At 42.4% G+C, this 17,726-nt stretch overlaps 1 protein-coding gene across 5 annotated transcripts in view; it reads left to right on the forward strand.

Annotated features, from left to right (window-relative positions):
- The window catches only part of cenpp (centromere protein P), a 148,777-nt gene that overhangs the window by 6,839 nt on the left and 124,212 nt on the right, over window positions 1-17,726 (forward strand). For all 5 annotated transcript variants that reach the window (XM_088337549.1, XM_088337550.1, XM_088337548.1 and 2 more), the window contains exon 5: window positions 10,019-10,107. In XM_088337549.1, the coding sequence (XP_088193675.1) occupies window positions 10,019-10,107 (89 nt within the window). The remainder of the gene's footprint in view (window positions 1-10,018; window positions 10,108-17,726) is intronic.

The raw sequence follows: 17,726 nt of genomic DNA on the forward strand, positions 1-17,726 counted from the left end.
AGGTTCATACTCATTAGTGCCCCCTCTGTAGTACCATCAATGCCAGCCTTCAGCATATCCTCTCAAGCTGCAAGATGGCACTTTCCCAAAGCCGCTACAGGTGGTGGCACGATGCCGTCCTAAAGAAGCTGGCAGAGGTAGTCGAAGGTTGCAGAAAGAAAGCAAACAGTCAGCCAGCTCCTCCATCAAATCACCTCATCCAGTTTGCAAGGGCTGGCGACAACGTTCGCAAAAACACCAATGCCCCTCGCCCGCTAAACTCTGAAAGGCTCCTCTTGCCCGCCAGCGAATGGAAAATGAAAGTTGACCTCAAAAGGCAGTTGCAGTTCCCCAGGGAGATCGCAGAAACATCATTGCGGCCAGACATTGTCCTGTGGTCTGTAGCCAGCAAGGCGGACTCCTTGTTGAGCTCACTGTCCCTTGGGAGAAGGGAATAGAGGCAGCATACGAGAGGAAACAGGCGAAATATAAGACCTGGCAGCCGAGTGCAGGGAAACGGGCTGGAAAACAACAGTATGCCCAGTGGAGGTGGGGTGCAGGGGTTTTGTGGCCTCCTCAACCTCCCGCTTGCTCAGAGACCTTGGATGCACAGGAGCGGGCAACTAAAGAGCTGGCAGAAGAGGCGGAAAAGGGCAGCTTCTGGCTGTGGCTGCGGAGGAATGACAGGAACTGGGGGCCTTTAAGTAACACCTAGGGCATCAGTGGGGATGGCAGGGAGATTTCCCAGCCATCGCTCCGCCACCGGGAGATGTCCTGGGGTTAAAGGAGCGAAACATCAATGACCGGTGGTCCCCAGCTGATGACCCAGTCAGGCCCGAGTGTTCAGGGCACACAAGCATTCCAAAGGCGCCGGAGGAGGCGCGTCAGGCAGAAATGCCCAGCAGGAAGACTACCATCCTGTATTTCCATTTAGAATGAGTTTACCAGTTTACTATGCTAATAAAAAATAAGTACTGTATTCCTGTAAATGATACAAAAGTATCACTTAAGCACCATTTTTGTATTCCAAGTTTTTCAGTGTAGGTACTGTATTAACAAGGAAAACAGCTGGTTCATGGAATCCTTCTATAATAAACCTACTTGTGACAAATTTTAAGCCCGTTTTCATTAAACGGCTGAGTTATGTCACACGCAAAGCAAACCAATATTTATATTGCCATTGCTCTTTTTAAAATGGCAATAACTCATTGTGTGTGTTTTTCCCTGTAATGATGATGGATCTCCGGCTAACCTCAGTGTTTGTTCAGTAATGTAACTCACAAAAATTGATGCAGAGGGGAAGGTTTTAATGCTTTCAGAGGAAACTTTGCTTTTGTGTTGATCCTTCTTGCTGACGGTGAGATTTTAAGTAGAGGTGTATCAACTGATGGAATAATTGACAATTCCTGTAATTATTTTGAAATTAGAATTAGAGTTGACTTTTATTGTCATTGATATCAATGTAGTGAAACATTGTATGCAACGAGATTAGACATAGCACTCCAGGGTGAAATATGTAATATAATAATAATAATAATAACTTCCTTTGTATTGTCATTCTTTGTAACAATGTACACAGAACGAAATGTCGATACATCTGACCCGTTGTAGCGAGTCGATGCAGCCGCAGCCAGAGGGCGCCGCCATTATACCAATTAGGTATGTCTCGGTCGAGGCGCGAACCAGCGACCTCCAATAGATAGATAGATAGATACTTTATTCATCCCCGCAGGGAAATTCACATTTCCAGCAGCACCCCTTCGCTGAGAAGTCAAGTCAAGTCATTTTTATTTGTATAGCCCTAAATCACGAAGAGTCTCAAAGGGCCTCACAGATTATTACACTGTATTACACAGACTATTTTTTCAGCCGACGAGAAGAGTAGGTTATTCATATGCTATGGAGTAGAAGTGAGTTTTAAGTTTAGATTTAAACATTTCCACTGAGGTTGCAGATCGGATCTCAGGGGGAAGAGCATTCCACAGCACCGGTGCCCGGATGGAGAACGCTCTCGAACCAGCTGAACACTTCTTTGCTCTTGGGATCACCAGAAGACCGGCACTCTCAGATCGTAGGCTTCGGACCGGGACGTAGGGGCAAATCAGATCTGAAAGATAAGAGGGAGCAAGTCCATGTATGATTTTGTACAATACTAAGAGAACCTTGAAATCACATCTATGGCTAACTGGGAGCCAATGCAGGTTAGCCAAAATCGGTGTTATGTGATCGTACTTTTTTGTCCTAGTTAAAAGCCTCGCTGCGGCATTTTGTACCAGCTGAAGTGACTTGATTCTAGACTTCGGGAGACCAGAGAGTAGTGCATTACAGTAATCGAGACGGGAGGTGACAAACGCATGAATTATAATTTCCGCATCAGACTGAGACAGTATTGAACGGATTTTAGCAATGTTACGAAGATGGAAGAAAGCGGTTCTAGTAGTTTTCTTTACATGCATTTCAAAGGATAGATCAGGTTCAAATATGACACCTAAATTTTTAACTGAGTCACTCTGTGTGATGTGACATTTGTCAATGTTCACAGTAGTTTTTGAGAATATATCACGGCATTTAGATGGACCAATGACTAACATTTCGGTCTTTTCAGAGTTAAGACGCAAGAAATTGAGTGACATCCACTCTTTTATCTCAATGAGGCAGGCCTCCAAATTTCCACAGTTTAGTGTGTGAGATTCCTCCAACGGAAGATATAGTTGAGTGTCGTCTGCGTAGCAGTGGAAGCTGATATTGTACTTGCGAATAATATCACCTAATGGAAGCATGTAAATACTGAAAAGAAGGGGGGCCAAGCACTGAACCCTGCGGAACACCGCAGGTAACATTAAAGGGCTCAGATGTCATTTCACCATATTTAACACAGTGCGTCTTATCTGAGAGGTAGGATCTGAACCACGAGAGGACGGTTCCTGAGAGACCAATCCATTTTTCCAACCGTTCTAGTAGGAAATTGTGGCGCACTGTGTCAAAAGCAGCACTAAGATCCAGCAGCAGCAAAAGTGATGAAGCGCCAGAATCCATTGCCAGTAGGAGATCATTTGTTACCTTGATCGGAGCTGTCTCAGTAGAGTGGTTAGCCCTGAATCCTGATTGTATGGATTCAAAAAGGTTATTCTCGGATATGAAAACGTTTAGCTGCTGTGCCACTACTTTTTCAAGTACTTTAGAGAGGAAAGGAAGGTTTGACACAGGTCTATAATTACTTAAGATTTCTGGATCAAGGTTGGGTCTTTTCAGTGTGGGTTTAATAACGGCGGACTTAAAAGCTGCTGGAACTACACCTGAGGAGAGTGATATGTTTATAATATTTAGAACTGAAGGTCCAAGGACGCCAAAAAGACTTTTAATAAGTGAACCTGGGAGCGGGTCGAACTGGCAAGTTGTCGGTTTGGCCGCATTCACCACCTGTTTGAGATCATCAAGTGACAGTTCACTAAAACGGGACAATTTCCCAGGACAGCCACCCTGTCGTGCATCTGTAGATTTCAGCCCTTTAGTATGTGTGGTATTAATAATTTCTTTAGCAATTTCTTCCTGTATGCATTGAATCTTCTTAGTAAAGAAGACTATTAAGTCATGAGCAGAGTGCGTCGAACTATCTGCAGTAGTCTGTTGCCTTGTAAGCGATGCTACAGTTTCAAAAAGTGCTTTGGGATTGTTCTTTTGAGACGCAATCACCTTCGAAAGATAGGCCGATTTTGCAGAGGCAAGGGCCGCTTTATACTTTAACAAGCTGTCACACCATGTTTGATGGAAAACCTCAAGCTTGGTAGTGCGCCATTTTCTTTCCAATTTCCTGCATTCTTGTTTAAGGGTTCTAGTTTCATCAGTAAACCAAGGCGTGCGTCTTTTAGGACGTGATTTTAGCTTCATGGGCGCTATTGAATCCAGGACACTAGTCAGGGTGGTATTGAGATCATTTATGAGTGAGTCTATCGGGCCATTGTATGAAGGAAAGGACGCAACTGCTCCAGGAAGTAGTTCAAAGAGCTCAGAAACTGTGCCAGTGCTTATATTGCGTCCGCTAAATCCTTCAGCTTTTTTAACACTACTTTTAGCTAGCACCTCAAATGTAACTAAATAATGATCCGAGATAACGGTAGTACACGGTAACACCATGATGTTTGAGGTTAAAACTCCTCGAGTCAGAATCAAGTCTAGCGTGTTCCCATCTTTATGGGTTGGCAAATCAACCAGTTGATTAAAACCAAATGCATCAATTAGAGAATTAAACTCAATAGTAAGTGAACTGAGTGGGGAGTTCATATGAATGTTAAAGTCCCCCATAATTATAATTTTGTCTGCATAGGTTACTAGTTCAGACAAAAGTTCAGCAAATTCGTCTAAGAAAGTTGTGTACGGCCCAGGTGCGCGATAGATAGTTATTACATAAATTGACAATTGAGAGGACCGCATCACAAGAGCCTCAAACGCCTTGTAATTATTAGAGGTACGAGGATTAAATTTGAGCGTTTTTTTTCAGAAATGAGCGCGACACCGCCACCTTTTTTTGACGTGCGTGCTACATGGCTACTCTCGTAGTCTGGGAGAGAAGCATAATTTAGCGCTCAATACTCATCCGGGCGTAACCAGGTTTCACAAAGACCCATACAGTTAAGTTTATAATCACGAATAATGTTATCAACAAGTAAAGCTTTTGGAGCAAGCGATCTAATATTTAATAGACCAAATTTTAGCTTTGCTGAATCATTTGACTTAGCTGAGATGGCGGCTGGTGATGCCTTTTTCGGTCAGCGTGGCTTCCATGGTGGAGATGGACGAAGGGAAGATGTAAGACTGTTGTAGCACCTGCGGGGCGTGCGGCAGATCCAGTGAGCTGAACACGGTGCTGTTGTACAACTCCATCCCCTCGTACAGCTCGATCACCGAAAACTCGTTCCTGCGGGACTTGGTGCTCCAGTACTCGTACACCACCCAGTTTTCAGAATGCACGACGTGAACCGGTCCTCTGGCCTTCCTTTGAACCGCCTCGTGGATGATTCGACCAGTCACGCCATCAATCAGCAAGATGCCGATGAAGCTCCGCTCCTGGTGCGTGTCCTTGCTCTCGGTCACCACCGCCAGCAGATTAGGGTTCAAGTACTTATAGAGGACACTGCGATCTCCCATAACACGACCCTGAGAGTGCACATGCTCGTTTGGCCGTTTCCCTTTAACTGAGACAATTTTCTGGACCTCTGTTGGGATAACGACCTCCCAGATGAGCTCAGTTGACAAATCCGTTTGGAGCCTGTATCCAGACAATTTGCCCTGGCTGGAGTCCACCAGGTAGAAAAATATAGAAGAAGCCATTTCCTGGAGTTGCTGCAAGACATTTTTTGTAGAGGGGAAGGCTAAAACCTTAAACTGCTCATCAACTAGAAGTAAGACTTTAGCATAATCCTGGTCCATGAGCGGTAGCATGAGTGACTGAAGTATTGGCTGAGGTAAAGCCGGTGGGGCGACGTGGCTCTTCTTCCCAAAGATTGGGTTAAATACATGGAGTGTTGTTAAGCCTGTATCTTTGTCTTTGATTAGCAACGTGCACTGTGCGGGGTGAGGGAAGTGGGCAGTGGTCCTCTGCACCATGAGTGTTCTTGTTACCAGGTTTAACAAGGCGCATCGCGGCTTCTGCGCAAAGGTGGGCAGCTGTGATGACATCGGCTTTGCGTCCCGTGACAGGATTCTTCTTAGTAGCTCCCACCACTAAGCTGTGAGCAACGTTCGCGATAAATCCATCAACATGAACACCAAGATCAATTTTAACTAGATCTCCATCTTTAAGCACGTAGTCTGGGTCACTCTTCAAAGGGGAGAAGTGGCATACACAGTTATTCACGGAGACACTGGTGGGAAAGGCGATGCCTTTCTTCACGTCTTTCTCCTTCTTGAATACCTTTCCAGTTTCAGTCATTATGTAGGCATCACCTTTGTCACATAGGCTGAGCACAGACACTCCGGCCTTGGCTGCCTCCACAAGCAGCCGCAAAGCGGTTGGCTATGTCGCCCCCAATCTTGTACTTGTTGACCACAAGGTCTTCGGCAATGGTCTGAAAGTAAAAGGAATACAATATACAAATACCCAATGTAACGTGCTAATACCCACTGTAGCGTAGCGTATATAGAGACTTTGAAGAGAAAAGAGATTATTGTAATAATATGTAATAATAATATGTAAATAATCCATTATTTAGATACCATTAGCATTAGAAATTCTTAAAATGTCCTCTTCTCAGCCTTTTTTGTTGCTTGAAAATAAAAAATCTGTCTATCAAAATGAAGCCTCAGTAAATTTTTCAAAATAATTTTTTAGCCCCATGGTCGTAATGTAATTATTAACTTTGGTCGATAAATTACTATTTTATCTTTTTGGTGGAATCAGTAACTGAATGATCAAGTCAAGTCACATTTATTTTTATAGCCATTAATCACCAAATGAAATGAAATGAAATGAAATGATCTGCATTTATATAGCGCTTTTCAAGTCAATGACTTCCCAAAGCGCTTTACATTGTGCTTCACATTTCCCAATAGCGGCCGTGATCTGTGCAGCCATGTAAGGCGCTAACCTGCTTATTGGGGGTTCAATGTCTTACCCAAGGACACTTCGACATGTAACACGGACAAGCCGGGATTCGAACTGGGATCCCTTAATCCTAAAACGATCGCTCTACCTCCTGAGCTACTGCCGCCCCGTCTTAAAGGACTGGATAGGTGTCTTGATAAAAGAAATATAACAATATGACATAATATTCATATTCAATATAACACTAAATACCTTGCTAAAAAAATGTTCAACATAAATTAAAAATGTATTGTTCTTTGTTAGAAAAACATTGATGTTCCTGCCAAAATGAAGGTCAGAGGAAGGGGTATTGACTCTTCTAAGGTCATTATAGATAAGCTTGACTTGAATTTCAGAGGATTTTTTAACAGACTCTGTCGTCCTTCAAATAATGATAGGAAAAATCGTTCATTTTAGGTCATTGAATGATTCGATTCAGTTCTTTGAAACGATTTGTTCACCTAAGTGTTCACAAATGCTAGCACCATGAATAATTTGTAGAGAATTAGAACAACTTCCACGACGATTTGTACGTAAACCACGGAAATATAGTTGTGAATTAGTACGGAATAACTACAATATACGAACCCAATTTTTTTTAAACACTATCACACGGCAGACAGCAGTTCTCTGCTTCTTTTCCCAAGTAGCTGCACAATGCTTGTCATATGGACACGCATTAAACCTTTAGTTGCACAAAAATTTATATCGACAAATAAAGCACTTCACCAAAGTTTCAAAATTGGATGTTTTTTTTAATTATTTCTTTAATTATTATTAAGAATTATGGAATGCAGCATCCTATTATGAAAAATTAAAAAAAAACAAAAAACGAATTGGATATTAATATCTACAATGCAGAGTCCTCTTGCAGATCAGAGTTGTTTGAGAGATGTCACTTGATCTTGTTTTTGTCTTTTCTGTAGAAGGGCCTTGGTGTTTCTCTCAACCTAGCGGTTCTTTGTTCTCCCTCTTTCTTGACAAAGCTGGTGGCTCCTTGGTGGTAAATTCTTGCTACCTTGTCTGCGCTCCTCCAGCACCTCAGCCTGTTTCCCCAGGACTTGATCATGCTGCCTTGCAGCCTGACTAGATATGATGGAGGCTTGCATTATTAGTAAGGCAGAGTGTGCAGAATTCCTCATTCCCAACCAATGGTGAAGGTTGCGTGGACAGTGTGTCATACGTTGCACGAATGAGGAAGCTGATTCTTGTCTGTGGCAGTTTCCACAGGTCAGCTCAGTTGATTTTTCCGGTTAATAACGCCCTCCCAAGTTGTCCAGCTTCCTTGTTGGCTCTGTGACACTGCCTTGATGTTGTAGCTCTCCTCTTCTCTCCTTGCAACCTCTGCCACCACCATCTCCTTCCTCCTCCTGCGGTTACCTTTGGACCAAAACTGTGTGAACAAGGTCCTTGCCTTTTTCACGACTTGCCTGATCTCGCCAAGCTTAGGGGGTCTGGTGTTAAATTTGGCTGTTTGTGGCGCAGGGTGACGCACGTATCCTGGTGTTCCAAGTGAGACATCTCTTAGCTGATTGCTGAACCGCCATCTCACATGCTGTTCCAGTTGTTCTCTGATTGTCTCCGGACTTCTTCTCTTCCAACAGTTGTCTGGCGTGCTTGAAAGGTGCCTTAAAAAGCTGTCAGGCTCCTTCTGCTTCTGTTTGCTACGCTTGTGGATACGTTCTGCTCTGCAAAGACTAGATAGCCTTTGCCTGACCTACTCTCCTAGGACTTTCAGCCCCTCTTTCTCCCTCCCGGTTGCCTTTCTCCAGCTTCTACTGAGTGTTTGGCGTCATTTTACAAGCTAGGTGATCTCCTTCTCCCTCCTCCATATTTTCTTGGTGGTCGTCCTCTGCTTGGGTGCAACTTTCCCAAACCTGTCTTTGCAGGTCTGGTATATGATCTCTCCGAGCAAGTTTAGCAATCCTTCCTGCAATACGTTTATTCGGTCTCTATGCAAGGTGTGCCATACCTCTGCTTCATTCGCCTTTGGCCATATTATCTTAATGCTTTTTGCTGGTTTCTTGTGTTCCACTTTTGGTTCTGCTCTGTGTGAGACAGTGGGTACTGGCTGAACTTTAAAACCATTCATTTGGGTTGGACTATATTACCTGTTACAATAATTTTAATGTGCTTTAAACTTTCCCATTAAACTGTTGGGAGTGTGTAAATCAAGCTTGAGTGTTTGAGGTTTTGGTTTTTCTGAAATGGACAAAGTTCAAATAAAAGCGTTCATCGGCCTGCTTTTCTTTCTCATTGGGTTGCTTCGACCCATGGTTAAGCGTCGATTCTATGACAATAATTGTCTTTGAATAAAATATTGTAATCACCTACTGTAGGTCAAATGCAGTGTAACGGAATATAAGCATCAGATGTCACAAGTAGTTACTCACTGCACTCAACTGTGTCAAATGCTCAAACCACTCAACACAATTGCTTCACACTCATTTGGTTGTTTCACAAACCAGTGTCGTGACATCCACATTTTCATGTCACATGCATCATAACACTGAACCATTTGAACACAACTGCTTAGGATTTATTTAGTGCTTAACAAGAATTATGTTTCTCCGTCACTAACGTTAACCACAAAGTCACATTAGCTGGGACTAATGGAGGCCAAAGAAATATTTTAATAAACACCATGGGATTTTAGTGAGAATAAGAGTTCCTTCATTGGCAAATAGGCAAGACACAGTGCCTCGGGAGACGTGTAAATTTTGCAATTTTTTTATTTTTTTGTATCCTATTCCTTCTTTGAACCTTTCCACAATTATATCCTGGACCTGCCTGGTGTGTGGTCTTTGCTTTTAATAGTGTTGTCCAAATGCTTCATAATGCTGTCTGTTCAGATGCATTTAAACTGAGACTTAATGACACACAAATGCACCCTGTTTGTCATTGTTTGTCATTTAGGTGGACATTGGATCATTCAGAAGTCTTTAGGGAACTTTTGGAGTCAGGTGGCCAAGCTGAAAGAACAGCGGGTCAATGTTCAGGCAACACCTACTTTTCAGTTTTTGTTTTTGTAAACGATATAAAATATTGAAGTAATTTGGTTCCACGTCACAAATTTGTCTCTTTTACATGTTGTTGATTCTTAGAAAATATTTTCAGTTTCTGTATTTTAATTTTGACTTCTGAAATGTGGCCATATGACAAAGATGTTTGGGAGGGAGGGGCAATTGTTTTGCTATGCACTGTATTGTCATTTAGTTTGGAAACACACAGGAGTTTTTTACCCATCACCTTGAGACAAACAAAACTTTCTGGCGGCAATGGTACCAAACTCTTAACACTGTTTGACAATGTTCATTCATGGACGAAACAGACAGTTTTGTATTACAAAACATAAACACTGGTATGAAAACCTTTTACCATCCTAGTTGGAAAATGATTTCTAAATTCTAGCAGTTGAACAGCTGACACACATTATATCTGTGCATGTTTGTGTTGCAGGGATGTGAGAAGCCTGAAATCTCAATCAACAGTTTGAATGTTGTGATGTGTGCCACTGGCTTGCACACTTTCAGCAACTTCCTTTCCGGGTAAGTTATTATGTACTTCCTACTCACCTGGGTTCAATGAACTGAAAGGCGATGACAGATTTCTGTTTGCAAAGAGAGCTGTGAGTTTGTAACGCAAGGTGTACCTCAAGGTTGCCTGTCTCCAAGCTCCCGCGAGAGATTCAGCAACTCATAGCAGATGTGTGAAACTCACAGTGTTCTCCAGTCACATCAGGATGGTCCTTTCTGGAAAGCAACACATGGAAAACCACTGTGTTTAATGAGTGTGACACTGAGACTCTAACTCTCGCTGTCCCATTGAGCTGGATTTATTCACAAGCAGAGACCCTCTGTTTTAGTGGCGGGCATGCTGATGTGTCTTTGGAAGTTCTGGGCCAAATGTAGCTCTAAACCCTGTGGAATCACAGCCTGAAGTTGAAGCAAGTCAGATGTGGCCTGTCTTTGTGATGTGGCCAGGGAGTTTGGGGGAGGGGCCCTTATTTTAAAACTAATTGTGCCAATCAAAGCTGGACTAATGTTATCTGAACATGTTTCTTTTGGCATCGAGGAAATTTAGCTGGCCCGTGTTTAAACAAAAAAACTAAGATATTTGTATGGTAAAAACAGTGGATCTTACATACCTGTCAACCTCCACGGCTCCATGCCCGTACAAACTGTCGTATTTTCCCGTACAAAATAATCTTACACCATATTTTTTTTCGGAATGATGCATGATGGGGAATCCTCAGGCGGCAGACGCATGCGCACAGTAGCATCAAACCGCTCACGTCGTTTGCAATGAAAAAAACGATACCGAGATAGAGGCTTCCGCGGTGAACTCATTTGACTTGATTGATTTGCCGTTTCGTGATAGTCTGTGTTTACCGGATGGTACCCATAATTGACAAATTTGCGTTTTCCCGTACAGATTTTCTTGTACGTCATACACGTCTTAAAATGCATAATACACGTACGGCAAAAACGTACAAGTTGACAGGTATGATCTTAATCTTTTTTTCAGTAACAAATTACCTCTTACTAGTGGTGTAGTTTTTTCATTGAGAATTGTTAAAATGTATTAATAAATAAATAAATAAATAAAAATAATAACAACTTTCTGAAAACTGTAACATTAAAATGTGCAGTTTTTAACCATCCATCCAGGCCAGTCATAATAATAATAATTAATAATAATAATTTCCTTTGTATTGTCATTCTTTGTAACAATGTACACAGAACGAAATGTCGATACACCTGACCCGTTGTAGCGAGCCGATGCAGCCAACAGAGGGCGCCGCCATTTTACCAATGTTATAAGTCTTAGGTATGACTCGGCCGAGGCGCGAACCAGCGACCTCTCAGTCTCAAAGCGGGCGCCTTACCATCTAGGCTACTGAGCTGGTAGAAAAAGGCTCACACCTATTACTCCTCGTTCCCCTCAAATTTTACTCTAGCAAAACGTGTTCATGATGAGGGTAAAATATTCCTAATCCTCCACAAAGCATAGAGTAAGGTGGAAGAGTATGCGACACAAGCCCATTTCTCACCATATCATGCAGAAGCGACCTCCCTATCCACACTCTCGACATTGCTGACCAGCTGGAAGCAATCGCAGGAGGCAAGAAACCCAAAATAAAAGGGGAAAAAAACATGCCCGGAATACCTCACCAAGGTGCCAAACCAGCTGCCCGAGCCACCTCACATTGCTCTTAAAAAGCAGGCTGCAAATTATAAGGAAGAGCCCAAACATCCGTTTATTAAACATTTAGGGGAAAAAAATATACAAGATTTTTACACTACTCCAGTTCAGCCTAGTTTAGTCTACTTAGAAAATTAAGGGAAAAAGGTAATAAGTAAAATAATCATACAGCAATTTCCAAATACATTTTTTTGCTAATTTCAAGTATTTTTTTCTAAATTTACGATTTTCAAAAGCATTTTTAAAATAAGAAAATTTAACAATTAACATTAGCTTTCTCATTGCCAGTCTACTTAACGTTAAATATTTAAAATTCTTATTTTTTTAGTAGTTATTTTTATGAATATGGGAAAATAGTCTAGTCATATACTATAGTTTTAATTTTTCCTTTTCAAGAAAAAATATACATAAAATGAGCAACGATATATGCCCATTGCAGCTGACTTCGGGCAGTGGGCAAGGGACAACATGGACTTGTTGCAGTTCATGTGCCTATTATATATTTTTTAACATTTATGCTTTTATTTTAGTTTATCTACTATCTTGTATACACATAGGGGTCCACCCTACCTTAAAAACCATTGTTTTTCAATGTTCCATTTAAAAAAGGTGTCAGAGGGACCGGACCAGAATGGAGGCAGAAGGCAGGAAGGATGAACTCATTCGCGTTAACAATCAGTACTTTTATTTAGCAAAATAAAAGTTGTCCAACACTCAGGGACAAAACCAAACAAAAACAGGCTTACAGGCAAACAGGAACTAAGACTAGGGATACTCACAAAACAGGCTTTTACTCAAAACGTGCAAACACAGGTTTCCTCCGAATCAAACAAAACAGGACAGAGCAAAACGGAACAGAAAATGCAATGAACCAGCAACCCGCAATACCCACAACCCACCCTTAAGAAGCCCACACACACATTAGACGATCTGCCCCAGCCGGTGCCCAGGGGGCAGGGCCAGCCGGTCGCCACGGCGACCATGCTGGACATGACAGAGCCCCCCCTTTAAGGGACAGCTCCTGAGGTCCCAAAAAGAAAATAATTACCTCGCACCCCGGAATGGGTCGACGCTCCCGATCGGGGCAACCCGACTCCCTCCTCCGAACACGCAGGAACAGGGAGAGGTAGGCGGCGTCGGACGGATCGGACTCGGCGCTCGGCAGGGTGGGCTGGACAGGCGATCGGCAGCGGAGTCGGACAGGCGATCATCAGCGGAGTCGGACAGGCGATCATCAGCGGAGTCGGACGGGCGATCATCAGGGGAGTCGGACGGGCGATCATCAGGGGGAGTCGGACGGGCGATCATCATGGGGAGTCGGACGGGCGATCATCATGGGGAGTCGGACGGGCGATCATCATGGGGAGTCGGACGGGCGATCATCAGGGGGAGTCGGACGGGCGATCATCAGGGGGAGTCGGACGGGCGATCATCAGGGGGAGTCGGACGGGCGATCATCAGGGGAGTCGGGCGGGCGATCATCAGGGGAGTCGGGCGGGCGATCATCAGGGGAGTCCGGCGGGCGATCAGCAGGGGAGTCCGGCGGGCGATCAGAAGGGGAGTCCGACAGGTAAGCAGGAGAGTCAGACCGACAAGCAGGAGAGTCAGACAGGCGAGCAGCAGGGGAAATCAGACAGGCGAGCAGCAGGGGAAATCAGACAGGCGAACAGCAGGGGAGTCGGACAGGCCGGCAGGGGAGTCGGACAGGCCGGCAGGGGAGTCAGACAGGTCGGCTTCAAATCTTCCTGGGGATCCCATTCGAGGCACAGCAATGGCCACGACGGGCGGGGCCGTGGTTTCGAATGGGCAGGGAAGGTTACCTCACTGGGCGCTTGCCAAACTGCGTCCTCCAGCTCTCCCCAAATCGTGTTGGGATCATCCGCTGAGTTCATATCTTGGCTGGTTCATTCTATCAGAGGGACCGGACCAGAACGGAGACAGACAAAAGGAACACATAATAATTTACCAGAGAATATTAGGTGTTTGTTATACTCAAAGTCCTACGGTATATTACTGTAATTGCGCAATGATTGATCAGTAGAAAATATTACTGACCTCAATCGCAAAACATTAAATGCAACATAATCTCCCGACCCACAAGACATCTATGGTCATTTTTTTAGTATTAATATCCAAATTACTTGTGCGTAGGTTTTACAATAAAGACTTGTTTGTTCATGCGCAAAGGTAAGGCGCCGGTTCAATACTTTCCTCGCCTGAAAAGTGAGTTAAGCATTGCTGGTTTACACCACAACCAATATCTAACGTCATAGTTAAATGGCAACTCGGTCTGCGAAGAAGCGTTTTGCATATGACGAGGCCAGCTCAAATTTTTCGATCATGGTGAAATTTACAGAACATCTTGAAACATAAATAAAAATCCTAAAAAGGACAACCACGGGCATCCTGAAAGATGAATAAATCATAGATGTATGTATGTGCCCTCTTGTTTGTTTGTTACATTGGTTTTGTCAATACATACAATCCTTATTTTTGAGCACCTCTGCCTGCTGTTTCTGCCTTTGTTTCTCCATTTAACATCAAAACTTAATGTAGTACGTATGAGAGGATAGCAGTATATTGAGAGAGTTTAGTCATGTTTGTGCATGGGTATGACTGTCTTTATATACCAGCTCGGTGGCCTAGATGGTAGGGCGCCCGCTCTGAGACTGGGAGGTCGCTGGTTCAAGCCTTGGCCGAGTCATACCTAAGACTTACAACATTGGTACTCATTGCCTCCCTGCTTGGCGCTCAGCATTAAGGGTTGTAATGGGGGGTTTGGTCACCTAATGACTAAAATGGCTGCGCCCTGTTTGAGTGTGGCTGCATCGGCTTGCTACAGTTTAACTGTACGGGTCAGGTGTATCGACATTTCGTTCTGTGTGCATTGTTACAAAGAATGACACTAAAAGTAAATTATATTCTATTCTAGTTATGCATGTGTGAGTGTATGATTTACTTCTCAACCGACCATTTATAGTAATGATGTGAGATGGCTATTAATCACAACAAACTGAACAGCAAGTAGTTTCTGTGTTCAGTCGTTTCAATTTGAAACAAAGTGTGGCCGAGTAACTATAAAGCTTGAAATTAAAATATATATTGTGGTTTGAGAACATAAGACTTATTAACAAACTACGAGCAGTTTTCTCTTTTAAAAAGCAGGAATGTTCACATACAGGTGATTGTTTATTCAACTTTAATAGATGTGTTAGTTTTACTTACTTTATTTTCCCAGTCCACCTCGATAGGTTGCTGTGTCTAACGTGTTGCCGCAAATGGGGAGCTTGAAATAACCTCACGAGGGTGTCTAACTTTGAACTTCCATCAAGCTGTCTTCCAGTGCATGTCGTGAAAAAGTTATTTTAAGTGGTGTACAGTATGCTACTTGTAATGGAACAATTTTGTCATGTCTCTATTTAATTTTAAAGTTATTTTACACTTCATACCTAAATAATTCAAGTCTGCCACTAAAATTGGTCATCTCAGTTTGTATTTGAAAACCACTTGAAAGAGCAGAGTGAACTACACACGAGACAACCTGGCAAAAACGTACATTTCATAAATTCAATTTTTGCCCGCATTGACAGACAGTTGCTTCTGCTTTGCTGAAGAAGCAGTGTGTCAAAGCCAATTATTCATGATGTTGGTGAAAGCAACACACTTAAATAGCACTTTCTCCTTCACTCTTTCGCTGTCCATTAAGTTTCCATCATCTCCGTACAGTTGAACAACAATCCGTGGAAACTTCACTCAGCTGCAGTCAAGCCCTTCAGGCTTCTGGAAAATTCATTTTTTCAGACTTGGCCAAATGAGTGTAAACAAATCATTTTTATAGTATGCTACTTTGCTATGATTCACTGTGTGCCAACTGCTGAGTGTTTTTTTTTTCTTTTTATTGTTTTTTTTCAGCATAGCCTTTGTGCTTCGGTCATAATCCCCTACGGCTGCGTTCCGCAACCTATGGTTCAAAAGACATATATGGCTCTTTTCATGAGTACATGGCCTCTGAGATAAAATGAAACTAGCTCAATTATTTACTGTATATTTATATGCGGAGCCGATTGTTGCATACGCAATGCCGATACATTACTTATTGCAGTAGGGTTCAGTCCAGCGTAAATAAGACACCATTTTAAATACAGTTTACAGTGAAGGTGTCACACCAACAGACCCTGTTTTGGTTGTAAAACGCTAAATAATCCTTTATATGAAAGCTCATTAACACAATCTATGTTCATTGTTGAGACACTTTATGATGAAAAGCTACCAAACAAATTTTACACAACCAAAAGATATAGCAAAGCACTTAGAGCAATATTATTGGGTGAGTGGTAGGGATGGGCGGAGCAATACACAGGGTGCCCGCACTCCTTATCCCCCTCACCCAGCGCCATTTGCACTGAAGGTAAACATGTTGGTACTCTCGTTTGCAGTATTTTGGGACATTTTTACAGAAGAACTTTGCTCGTACCTTGTTTAGAAACCAGGACGACAATGAAAGTCTAAATGAGCCTGAACACCTCTAAGTAACTGCACAGGGAGACAAGATTTAAGTGGTATATTTATGTTTATAAGGGACACAGGCTCCGGCAATTTTTTTATTTCGTAGATTTTATCAACTGTTCAAACGTCTCACAGTGGAATAAATAACATAATATTTACTGAACTGTGCCACTAGCGATTATCACCTCTACTGCATGACTTAATTGTGTATTTCTGGCTTTTTTTACATGGCATGTGCCATTTGTTCATGTAATGTCTCCTCTTTCACCCTACACACAGTGTTTACCTTCTGTTAACCAACCCAAAATATGACTTTTTTTTTTTTTTAAACGTGTGCTTGTGTTTAACACTCACACCAAATTTTTTTTATTCAAAATCGGTATTTTTTGTCACTTTTTCTCTGCTTAAACTAAGCTTTGTAAGTGACAAATGTTGAATACGACCATGATTAAAAACATGTATTGACAATGTAAACTATACATTTTACAATGCATTTATTTAATTTCCTTCAAAGTCTGTTCATTGTTATATGCACCAAATTGTTGTTTTTCCCATTGTGCTTTTTTGCATTAACTTATGTTTCAAGATAACTTTGTTTCTCCATTCTATAACATTCGTCTATGGTACTGTGAATAAAAATAGTTTGGTAATGAGATAAAATCGAAAGCCTTCCCATCTGTCATCTATATCACTGTTTGTATCTATATCAAGGTTTGAGTTCTTTTTTGTTTAAGGTAAAAAAAAAAAAACATTTCACATCATACACGAATAAATGCAGTTTTTATTAGTAAGTTTTAGTCTTAAAAACTTGCCAGACCTCCAACATGTTCACACTTTGTCCATCCATCCATCCATTATCTGCAGCGTTTATCAGTTGGATCGCGGGGGTGCTTGGGCCCATCCCAGCTATCTCCGGGCAGTGGGCAGGAGACACAATGAACTGGTTGCCAGCCAGTCACAGGGCACACATTGACAGACAACTCGCTCACTCATTTACACCTAGGGACAATCTGGACTGGCCAATAGACCTGACTTGCATGTTTTTGGAATGTGGGAGGAAACCCACGCAAGCACGGGGAGAACATGCTAACTTCGTTAAGGTAGGCTGTTTGCTGGACTAGATCCCATGACCTCAGAACTGTGTCACGGACACGCCAACCACTTATCCGCCGTTCTGCCCTTCACACTTTGTCTTCTATAATTAATGAGCCAAGTTCAATAATGTGACCAAACTCTGCACCCAATCATTAATATTCATAAGCTTTTTATTTGCAAATCCATATTGATGTAGATAATGCCACTAACTACCAAGATTCAACGACGCATGACAGTTGCTTAAATTTGAAATTTCACCTAAATTTTGGGTTAAACCTAACCTCGCTCTGCAAACTGGATGTTTGCGTCATTTGAACCGCTGACAAAAAACAAGTGCTGTGGCCAAGACAGACAAAATAAT

This window comes from Urocampus carinirostris, chromosome 6 (assembly GCF_059441175.1).
Source record: "Urocampus carinirostris isolate Australia breed hairy pipefish chromosome 6, RoL_Ucar_1.0, whole genome shotgun sequence".
Classification (NCBI taxonomy): Eukaryota; Metazoa; Chordata; class Actinopteri; order Syngnathiformes; family Syngnathidae; genus Urocampus; species Urocampus carinirostris.